Source organism: Calliphora vicina, chromosome 3 (genome assembly GCF_958450345.1).
Source record: "Calliphora vicina chromosome 3, idCalVici1.1, whole genome shotgun sequence".
Lineage (NCBI taxonomy): Eukaryota > Metazoa > Arthropoda > Insecta > Diptera > Calliphoridae > Calliphora > Calliphora vicina.
Genome location: NC_088782.1, coordinates 39,869,898 through 39,881,986, shown reverse-complemented (window position 1 = coordinate 39,881,986; position 12,089 = coordinate 39,869,898). Strand labels below are relative to the sequence as shown.

The 12,089-nt window shown below is 32.5% G+C and overlaps 1 protein-coding gene across 1 annotated transcript in view; it reads left to right on the top strand.

Annotated features, from left to right (window-relative positions):
- unc-13-4A overlaps positions 1–12,089 on the top strand; it is a 78,865-nt gene that overhangs the window by 53,087 nt on the left and 13,689 nt on the right. The window contains exons 6-7 of the mRNA XM_065505334.1: positions 2,160–2,684; positions 2,822–3,295. Coding sequence (XP_065361406.1) covers positions 2,160–2,684; positions 2,822–3,295 — 999 coding nt within the window. The remainder of the gene's footprint in view (positions 1–2,159; positions 2,685–2,821; positions 3,296–12,089) is intronic.

The window sequence follows — 12,089 nt, the reverse complement described above, 5'->3', positions numbered from 1 at the left end:
CTACTTTAGCTTCAATCCATGGTCTTGCTTCAGCTTCAATCGTTGGTCTTTATTTAGTCCTACTTTAGCTTCAATCTAAAGTCTTGATTTAGCTTCAATTGTGGGTCTTTATATAGTCCTATTTATGCTTGAGTCGAAGGTCTTACTTCAACTTCAATTGTAGGTATTTATATTGTCCTACCTTAGCTTCAATCGAAGGTCTTACTTTAACTTCAATCGTGGGTTTTTATATAGTCCTACTTTAGCTTCAATCGTGGGTCTTTTTATAGTCCTACTTTAGCTTCAATCGAAGGTCCTAATTCAGCTTCAATCGTGGGTTTTTATATAGTTCTACTTTTGCTTCAATCCGAAGTCTTGATTTAGCTTCAATTGTGGGTCTTTATATAGTCCTACTTTAGCTTCAATCGAAGGTCCTAATTCAGCTTCAATTGTGGGTCTCTATATAGTCCTACTTTAGCTTCAATCCATGGTCTTGCTTTAGCTTCAATCGTGGGTCTTTATATAGTACTACTTTAGCTTCAATCGAAGGTCTTATTTTAACTTCAATTGTGGGTCTCTATATAGTCCTACTTTAGCTTCAATCCATGGTCTTGCTTTAGCTTCAATCGTGGGTCTTTATATAGTACTACTTTAGCTTCAATCGAAGGTCTTATTTTAACTTCAATTGTGGGTCTCTATATAGTCCTACTTTAGCTTCAATTATGGGTCTCTATATAGTACTACTTTAGCTTCAATCGAAGGTCTTACTTTAACTTCAATTGTGGGTCTCTATATAGTCCTACTTTAGCTTCAATCCATGGTCTTGCTTTAGCTTCAATCGTGGGTCTTTATATAGTACTACTTTAGCTTCAATCGAAGGTCCTAATTCAGCTTCAATCGTCGGTTTTTATAAAGTTCTACTTTTGCCTTAATCCAAAGTCTTGATTTAGTTTCAATTGTGGGTCTTTATATAGTCCTACTTTAGCTTCAATCCAAGATCCTGCTTTAGCTTCAATCGTGTGTCTTTTTATAGTCCTACTTTAGCTTCAGTCGAAGGTTTTACTTTAACTTCAATCGTGTGTCTTTACATAGTCCTACTTTAGCTTCAATCGTGGGTGTTTATATAGTCCTACTGTAGCTTCAATCCATGGTCTTGCTTCAGCTTCAATCGTGGGTCTTTATATAGTCCTACCTTAGCTTCAATCGAAGGTCTTACTTTAACTTCAATCGTGGGTTTTTATATAGTCCTACTTTAGCTTCAATCGTGGGTCTTTTTATAGTCCTACTTTAGCTTCAATCGAAGGTCTTACTTTATCTTCAATCGTGGGTCTTTATATACTCCTACTTTAGCTTCAATCGTGGGTCTTTTTATAGTCCTACTTTAGCTTCAATCGAAGGTCTTACTTTATCTTCAATCGTGGGTCTTTATATACTCCTACTTTAGCTTCAATCGTGGGTCTTTTTATAGTCCTACTTTAGCTTCAATCGAAGGTCTTACTTTATCTTCAATCGTGGGTCTTTATATACTCCTACTTTAGCTTCAATCTAAAGTCTTGATTTAGCTTCAATCGTGGGTCTTTATATAGTCCTACTTTAGCTTCAATCGAAGGTCTTGCTTTAACTTCAATTGTGGGTCTTTATATAGTCCTACTTTAGTTTCAATTGTGGTTCTTTATATAGTCCTACTTCAGCTTCAATCCAAGGTCTTGCTTTAGCTTCAATCGTTGGTTTTTATATAGTCCTACTTTAGCTTCAATTGTGGTCTTTATATAGCCCTACTTTAGCTTCTATCGAAGGTCTTACTTTAGCTTCAATCGTGAGCCTTCATATAGTCCTACTTTATCTTTAATTATATGTCTTTATTGATCCGTCTAAAGGACAGTTTTTTTTTCCTTGATTGTCTAAATTTAATTAAAGAAAGACTAAAAATAAACAGACAGTTCAACATATTTTTATCAGTGTTCACAAAATCATTTCCTTTTATACAAAGGGAGAAAACTACAACTTTATTTTATGAAATGTATGTAACCTTTAAAAAAATATTCAATAATACTCAACATTTACTAGCGCTCACATAAATAGTACACACAAATGCAAACAAAAAAATAATAACTGAATTTTCCTTTTTTTTCTTCCCTCCTCATCTATTTCCGTTACATCTTGATTACACAAATATCCAGTGACATTGATGACATCAACACTGACACATTTCACTTGGACATCTGGGACCATGATGATGAAAGTTGTGTACTCGATGCTGTGTCACGTTTGAATGAGGTGCGCGGTGTACGCGGTTTGGGACGATTTTTTAAACAGGTCTGCCAATCGGCACGACAAGGTTCACAGGATGATTTTCTTGGTTGCGTTAATATACCAATTGCCGATGTGCCCAGCACCGGCATGGAGGGTTGGTTTAAATTGGAGGCACGTAGCCAACGTAGTACGGTGCAGGGACGTATACGTTTGAAATTGTGGCTGTCGACGCGTGATGGTCAGGCTGGTGATGGTTCCTCAGCGTCCGATATTGATAATAGTCTGGAGGTGAGAAATATTGAGCAATTGCAAATGGTTTTCATGAAACATGAGCTGGCCACACAAGAGCCATCGTGGACATGGAATGGTGAATTGCCGGGACCAGCACTAACCGTGTTGCATCAGATGGCGGTGCAGGCCGATTTGGCGGAGCTACATTGTGCGGTGGCGAGGTGAGTTGGGTTTTTTATGTTTTGTTATTATTTACAGAATTTAATATTTTGTTTGTAGCTAATCTGTCTGACTAGCAATTCCGCATCAAATTGTGTTGCTCCCACTAACCCTCTGCCTTTATTATAACTAATTCCAGATTCGTTGCAGCCGCCAAACTAAATCGCAACAGCCCCTTAGATCCCAAATTTATGCACCGACTGCTCACCGAAGTTGAAAAACAATGGAATGCTTCCAGCCAAGAGCATCTCACACGTGAACTCGAACAATGGCTGGCGGAAGCCATGAACGGTTTCGTTGAACGTTCTCTACATCAAATACGACGACATCGTGACATTTTTCCAGCCCTTAATCCACCATCACTCATACGCCTGGAGTTTCTGTTGCGTTGTCTGGGTCTGTTGGGTTCAATGCGTGCATTTCGTGTGGTGTGTCCCTTCAATAAGGGGGTACGAGGCGAAGTAGTGAATGCTTTGCGTAAAGGTTCAGTGACATGGGGACAGAATATTTTGAAAGAAGCACAAAATCTACCAAATCCCCTGGCTCATTATGTGACAACATTAACGGCTGATATACAAATTGGACAATCTTACTATCATTCGTTGTTTGACAAGTAAGTAAAGCAAACAGAAAAATATAAAAAAATGTGGAAAAAAATAGAATTTAACAACTTATTTAAGCAGAGACAGACATAACAGTTAGCTGGAAAATGAAAACTGAGGCAAAAAAATCTATAAAAGTAAAAACAAAACCATGAACAGAAATTTGAAATGTGTGTTTAAGGCACGTGCGCCACATAAAGTATGTTAGTGAAACAGACAACAACAAAAAATTAAGGGGAAAAATAATAATAAAAAAAAAATATAAAGAACTTATGTGTGTGTAGCTCAAGTATTTTTCTAATGGTCAATAAAATTTATGAAGTGTTTCCTCTTCCAAAAAAAAAAAAACATAAAATGTGTAGACAAAAAGTCTGGTTTTATGAGACTAAAATTTGTTACAGTTTTCTAGTCACGACAACACGGAAGACACTTGTTTTGGCATCTTTAATTATTAATGATAAATACTTTAATCCATTAGCTTTTAAGTGTTATGAAACTAAAATAGAAAGAACATCAATTATCAAAACTGGTAAATTAAGGATTTTTGTTTTATAAAACTAAACGTTTTGGAAAAATACTAAACGCTGGCAATTATTCTATTCTAATTCCGTGATTACCATTGTTTAACCAAGTTCACTGAGCCCAGTTCAATAACCTCACAAATAATCAGGGTTATTCCTGTTCTCACTTTCACCATTCACCGTATTTTTGGAAGCATAATTACAGCAATATTTATATTAAACTAGTTGGCCGCACGGCTTCGCCCGGTAGCTATTTACTAATGATAGTTCTCAAGTTTCTCCAACCCACATACACCTGCCTGTTCTTATTTATTTGCAAATAAAATATCTAAATTTGTACTGCATACTTTAGGGATCTTTTTTATTACAGTTGACTAGATTTGTTTCTTTACAAACCGTCTTCTAAAACTTTCGAATCGAATAAAACAAAAATCAGCCAAATCGGTCCAGCCGTTCTCTCTTTATATATATAGATAGATAGAGTTTCTAAAATTATATAATTAAGGTTAAAAAAATCACATGTAAACATTAATAATTAGAAATGCTGAGGAAATTACATTGTATTGTTGTAATTATGCCTCCAAAAATACGGTAAATGGTGGAAGTGAGAACAGGAATAGCCCTGATTGCATTAATTCTCATTGCTACAACGTCATGTTTAAGTGATAGGTCGGTACATTCGACAGAGAACACATTTTTGTAATTTTAACAATCAAAATTCATTGAAATTTATGATGCAGAGTTCTCATAGCATTTATCAAGCATAGTCTTGGTTAGAGTGATTCGAAATTCACTATTTTCAATTTTCCCTCAAATCACGATGTAGTCTGCTATCAATGGCTGTCAAACACAAACTAAATGACGCAGTTTGTTCAAATTTTGGCAGGAGTTAACGGACAGATGCTTGCTGATAGGGTTGTATTGTCCTTTCAGTTAATAGGTGAGAAATTCAATTATTGTATAATGTTAGGCGTCGTTTAACTGTACCGCGTTACAGTTTCTCGAAGTTTGCATTGACATGCAATAGTTTTTTATTCCAGCTTCCTATATGAAGATATAGGTCGACTGGAAACTTGAATCGCCGTGGGATAACCAGACAATTTGAGGGTTTTTTAAGTCCATTCTTTAGGTTTTATGCTAACAATATTTTCCCTGATAACGCTGTTTAAAGGCACGCTTCAGCAGAACTTTAATTAGGCTTTCATTTTCAGGATAGAAATAAAAGTTGGCACTTTGGCATTTTACGAAGAATTACTTGGCCTTCAATGAAGAATTAAAGGCCTTCAATATGCCTGCTTAAGTAGGCCTTCTATCAGCCCTCTAAAAGAAGCTCCCAATGATACACCGTGTAGGATTGAAACGATTTTGCGATGCGGCTAGGTGTCCTAGAATCTGCAAAATAAGGCCTTTAGAGAGGCCTCTTTACTGCATAGTTTACCTTCTGGCATATGTCCGCTTTTAATATGTCACGGAACTAGTGCATTTGAAACAATTAACAAATGAACATAATGAACATCGACTTAACAAAGTTTCAATGTTATATACAGTGGCGGCCAGCTATTTAGGAACAAATATTTAAATTTTTTGTATTTACTGAATTCTAAGTGCGAAAATGCCAAAACAAAAGGCCCTAGGGGTATGAAATTAATTGTTACTATTTTTAGTTGCTCAAAAATGCTTGAAAAATTGGTACAATATATATTGAAAAAAATGTTTTTTCCCAAAGTTGTTTTTTTAATTTTTGGGAAATTTTTTTTTTTCAAATTATTTAAAATTTTTTTTTTTTAATATAATTTTTTTTTAAATTAAAATTTTTGTTTTTTCAATTTTTTTTTTTTGGAGAAAAAAAAATTCTTATTAAAAAATATTTTTTCCGATTTTGACCCATTGTAGGTCCAACTTACTATGGTCTTATATACATACGTCGTTGCAAAGGTTTTTGAAATATCTATTACTAGTTGGTCGCCCCGGCTTCGCACGGTATCATTTACTAATATTAGTTCTTCAAGTTTCACCAACCCACTCACACCAGCCTGTTCTTATTTATTTGCAAATAAAATATCTAAATTTGTACTGCATACTTTAGGGAGGTTTTTTATTACAGTTGACTGTACTCCCAAAAAAAAGAATTTCCGAGATTTGTCCGGAATTTTTGAATTTTTTTTCTTTGCAAACCATCTCCTGAAAATTTCGAATCGAATAAAAAAAAATCAGCCAAATCGCTCCAGCCGTTCTCACGTGATGACATTACATACATGGACCATTTCATTTTTATATATATAGATTAGATAACCACATTGTCTATATCAATGTCTTAGTAATCCAGATATAGGTCAAAAATCGAGGTTGTCCTGGTTTTTTCCTCATATCTCAGCCATTTGTGGACCGATTTTGCTGATTTTAAATATGGAACTTCTCGAAAGCACGTCTGATAGAATTATTGAAGATTTGGATCCCGAAGATATCTGTGGTCTTCAGAAAATTGATTTCAACAAACAGACGGACATGGCTTAATGGACACAAACGGAATGACAAACTTATATATACCCTTCTCACGAAGGTGAAGGGTATAAAAATACGAAATTTGGTCTTAATATACATATTCCGATAATGAAAATATTATTATAAAAAAGTTAGGAAATAAGTTTATTTAAAAAATCAAATTTTGGTCAATTTGTAAAAAAACAGTATGTGTTCGTGGTAAATATGTATGAATTGACACAGCTAAATAAAACACACTTCTGTGTTACAGCAGTCCTTTTGCATATATATTTGTTGAAATATTTGAAAAATTATTTGAGAATCACATGGAATTTAGCAAACAATTTTGTCCCTAATTAGCTGACAACCACTGTATATATTGTTAGGTTTTTACCTTAAAAAAACGGTGGTTTATTTCCTTTAAATAACCCGGATTAATTGCGAATAAATGTGACTACTAGTTAACGTTAACTACAACAGCGCCTACTATACACTAACTGCTCTGCAACTCGCTGTTACTATTTATATACACAGTGTTATATTTTAGTATTTTCATGAATTATCTATCAAAAACAAAAAAAAACTAATATGATCTATTTCAACAATGATCAACTAGTGCTTTTAGTAGCTTTAAGTTTAATGTTAGGAGCTTATAAACAATGTTAATAACAGCCTGTTATCAGCATTGTTTATAAGTAGATGTTTCTACTGATGGAAATGTTTATAATCATGATGAAAGAAGCAAGAAGCCATTAGAGAACGAAACTGCATTCCCAATTTGAGATAATGCAGTTTCGTATCAATATTCGATACAATTTTAAATAGATTCAACAATAAAAATAAAGATATAGATACTGACAAATTCGATTAAAACTGAATTCTACATATCAGAAACTGATAAAATTTTAACTTAAATCCCTCCATATGTCCTTAAAATTTTAAAAAGATTTCACCTTAATTTAAATATTCACCTTGGGAAAAGAACATTATTTACCTTGCTTAATAATGCTTTAAATAAATGTCCTTTCATGTTCTATATTTTTCTTCTTATTTTTATAAAAAAAAAATAAAATGCACATGAAACCAAAAAAACAAACATACATTTTTGTCTCTATCTAGAAGTGATAGAACCAAAAACAATGTGGTCATGAGGAAAAAAAGGCAACAATTAATTTAAAGCTTAAAGTTGTTTGGTGTCTCTGTTCATGTCATCCTGCACATTTCATCTTCCTTCTCTTAAACTCAGATACTTGATGGTTTTGTGGTTACGTTTTCAAAAGTAATAACGATGTAGTAGTTCTTATTTTTTATTTGCCCTTCCCTAACTCTTCTACTTCTACCCAGCAGTAAAGCAAGTAGTCAATGTATCCCTTAAAGACAGTAATTGCCACAAATGTCTTATCACTTGGCTGACTCCATTTTATATATTTTGGACATTTGACACATGTGTGCACTTTGTAGTGCAGAGAGAAGACAATTGGTTACTTTATGCATCCCAAGTAATCTAGCGTGAAGACAAGTGTATTAAGTGTATCTAAGTAATATAGAGTGTAGTCACTTTAAATGTTTTGTGAGTAATTCGTACAAACTGGTTTTGTTACAAATTGTGTTAATATAATTCTCATACAGTTTATTTTTATTTTTGCTTAAGTATACTGATATCCCATGTAAAATAGAATGAACTCAATAGTCACTTTACTGCCTCTTAGTAACCTATGGTGAAGTCACTTCAAACTTTTTTTGTACTGCACTTTATTTTACCCACCAGAAGCGTTGACTACTTTCGATCAGCTATCTGATAGTCACATTGTAATCAAAAGGGTCAATTGACCCCCTGCTTAGGACATGCACATGTTAAAATAACTAGTCAAGTAGCTGATCAAGTAACCAGTTACAAAGCTAGCAAGGTAACTGACGCTATGTAACCAGTATGTGAATCCAATGCGTTGCCTACTTTGGTCCAGCTATTAGACAGTCCCATTGTAATCAAAAACAATTGACCCCTGCCTAGGACATGCCCGTGTTAAAATGACTAGTCACGTGGCTATTGAAGTAACTAGCTCCCACCCTAAATGATGGGTAAAATCACTAGTTCGGTACTGTCTCCTAGAACTGCTGGGTAGTGTTTGTGTGAATATGCTATGCATTAGGGAGGTTTGGAAAATTTAAATTGTGATAAGGCACTATTGCTAATCAGCTTGAAATGTCTTCTCAATTGTATTCATTCACTGGCACAATTTAGACAACACTTCGTCTAGTTAATATGGGAGCCAGGTCAAGAGTGCATTCGGGGAAATGCATGAGCAACAAACGGGTCGTAACTCTTCGGTAAAGGAACATTCACATTCCCTTGGTGGCTATATCGAATTTTATAGATGAATGGGCGTTGAATGAGACGGAACTTAGGTAGCCCATGGCTCACTCTAGCAAGGGATAGGACCAAGACTATTTTGTCTCTTGGCAGAAATTCGATCAGGATTCTTACAGGGATAATTACTGGGCACTGTATGATTGGATTCTTATCTTACAGCAGCGCCAACAAATACATATTGCTACAGATCTCTTTAATAATCTGGACTGTCTCAGAGATGTGTCACTGATGAATCTGATAAAATTTTTCAGAACAAGTTATTACAAATTTCAATGTTCATTAGATTTCTCATAATACTTAACTTTTTCCTTTTATAAATTATATGAAATTTATAACACATTAAAGGATAATTTGTTTAAGTAAAAACTACTTGGAAATTGGTAAAAATTGTAATTGCTTTTAGTAAGAATTTTCTAAATCATTAAATGAATTCTTTATCTTATTAAATGAGTACCTACTTTTATGTTTTCCCTGGTGCATAGTGTCTCTACTTTAATATGTACAGCAGACTAAGTACGATGGTATAACAAAAAAAAAGGAATCCAGTGGTTTTTCTTAAAATGTATACATTTTGTGGTTAAAAATACATGTTTATCTTGCATTCTATGGATGCACATCTAACTGATATGTAAATAAGTGTTTAAAAATTCCAACTAATAGATAGAAGAGTTTATTTATTTGAACGCAGGAATAAAATAAAATGAGAGCAAGGTACATAAAAAAACAAGTAAGAGAGCTATATTCGGATTAGATACCCTTCACCAAATTATACTTAAACATAATTTTTTTTAAATATTTTTAGGTAAACAAATTTTAAATTTATTTTTCGAAATTTTTTTTATAAAAAAGTTTTTTTAAATTTTTTCTTTTAGAAATTGTTTTTTAAAAAAAGTTTTTTTTTTAAATTTATTTTCTTTTAATTTTTTAAAAAAAAATTTTTTTGGAAAATTTATGACAAAAAAAGTTTTTATAAAAAAAAAATTCGGGTTAAAAATATATTTTTTTCTTAGTAATCCAGATATAGATCAAAAATTGGTTTTCCAGGTTTTTTCCTAATATCTCAGCCATTTGTGGGCCGATTTGATCGATTTTAAATAGCAACCGAGCCGACATTCCCGACATATTGATGTATGAATTATGTAAGTTATTTAGGGGCTACGGAAAGTTGATTTCAACATACAGACAGACTTCGCTATCTATAACGATCCAGAATATATATACTTTGTGGGGTCGCATATGAAAAATGTAGAAATTACAAGCGGAATGACAAACTTATATATACCCTTGCCAATCATGGCGAAGGGTATAATAAGGATATTGTCGTTGAGACTTAGGGTTTCCAGGATAATTTAATTTCCCGGGAAACGGGAATGAAAAATTTCATTTCCCGGGAATGTTTTTTTAACTAGAAAATTAAGTAAAAAAGAAAATTATTTTATAAAATTGTGTCATTTTATTATTAAAAAAAAAGAAAAACAATACATTGCAATTCAATTGTACCCACATAAAACCAAAAAAAGTTTGTTAAAATATTTGGAGATCACTTGTTACTATAAAATTAAATATTAGTGGTATTCATGATATAGTAGAGTAAAAGAGCAATTAGTGCTCTGTACTCTAAAAAATTGTATAAATTACAAAATTGTATAAATTGTGAACGTATCTTTATAATTCGATGTCGATTAATATGTTAATGGGATTTTTAATGCACTTTTTAGATTCTTTCTTTTGATTTTTCTATTATATTTTTTTTTATATAAAATATGTATTTTAAAATATAAATATACATATTTTAAAATAAAATTAAATTTATTTCAAAACAAAAATATGAAACTCAAAATTACCTCATATAGTTGAAAAAGAGTAAAGCAGTAAAAAAGTAGTTCTAATGTATTTTGTTTTCTGCTAAACTGCTCTTTTGCTATAGAAAGTACTCTACATTGTGAATACCGCTATTATATCATAAAAATAATGTTATACATATGTCCGTCATAGAACTATTTTTTAAAAAATTGATTTGTCAAAATTACTAATGCATTCAATAGTCTTTCGTCGAGAAAACTCTTTCGCTTTAAACATGTGTTGGCTTTATCGTTATTAAAGCATTATAAAGACAATCAAAATGTATTCTCATATTGCTACTTGCTTCAAATAAATCTAATTCCCGCTTAAAACTTTCAGCATTTGATTTTAAATGTTTAGGGCTTTCCTTTTCAATATTGATTGAATATTCTAATTGGTTTTTAAAATTTTGCTCCATTTGTATTTCGGAAACCTCATCATCAACGCTTTGAACAGATGAGGGAACATTGTGGTCAAACTATAGCTGATATTTTCATATTTCATACATTTGCTGTCCAGAAATGTTTAACATTGTGTTTTTATATTATAATTTATCTTATAATGTTGAAGTTTTTAGGTTTAATTTAATTGAATGAACCGTTTTTTGAGAAATCGTAGAATTTTTAGATAACTGCTGTTCATAAAGAGTGTTCAAGCATCACCTATCAGAAAAATGGTTTCATTTCGGCTTAATACTTCTACTGTATCCTTAATGGTGTTTAAAACCTCCACTAATATTTGGAACAAGCCATTCATCAAGCAGAGATGTCATATTTAAATATATTAAAGTATTTTTAATTAATTTTAAATTTCCCGTTTTTCCCGGGAAAAAAAATAAAATTTCCCGGGAATTCCCGACAATAATTTTACGGGAAATCCCGGGATTTCCCGGTCTGGAATTCCCGGACCCCAAACCCTAGTGAGACTACAAAACGAACTATGTGGTTTTGATTTTTACACATGTGTTCAATAACTTCTAAACCAATACTAAACCGGAGATCTATAGGAATTTCATATAATCAAATAAAAATTCGATTTATGTAGTTCGAATGAGTATTGAAATTAAAACATTCTTTATACCAGAATTCGTCTTAAAATACAAATAAAAATGCTTATGCCTTTTTTTACTTTTGCCATGGGTCAAAATCGTGAAAAATAATTTTTAATTGGGTACAATGGCTTGATATGTATTAATTTTTGTAATATTTTTCTTACGCTAAAATAGAATTTCAGACCATCAAAACGTAAAGTTTTTAATGCAAATGTTTTAAAAACTTGATCTTTTGGAAAAATATGAGCACCACAATTTTGATAGCTATCATCAGATCCGGATTGTAATATGGATGAAGATAAAGGTGTTGCTGAGGATATTGTTCGATATCGTATGTAGAAGGTGAAATATAAGTATTCTGTGACAGTGATAGCGACGATGATGTTCGACTTGTTCTAACAGAAAATAATTCCCTCAAGATCAAGCAAAAAAATCTATTTAAGCAATAAGACCATGCGATGTTCAAATGTCTCAAACTATTTTTTTTTGGACGATGAGCTCAATATTATTTCAGACTTGAATGAGAAAAGGTTTTTAGT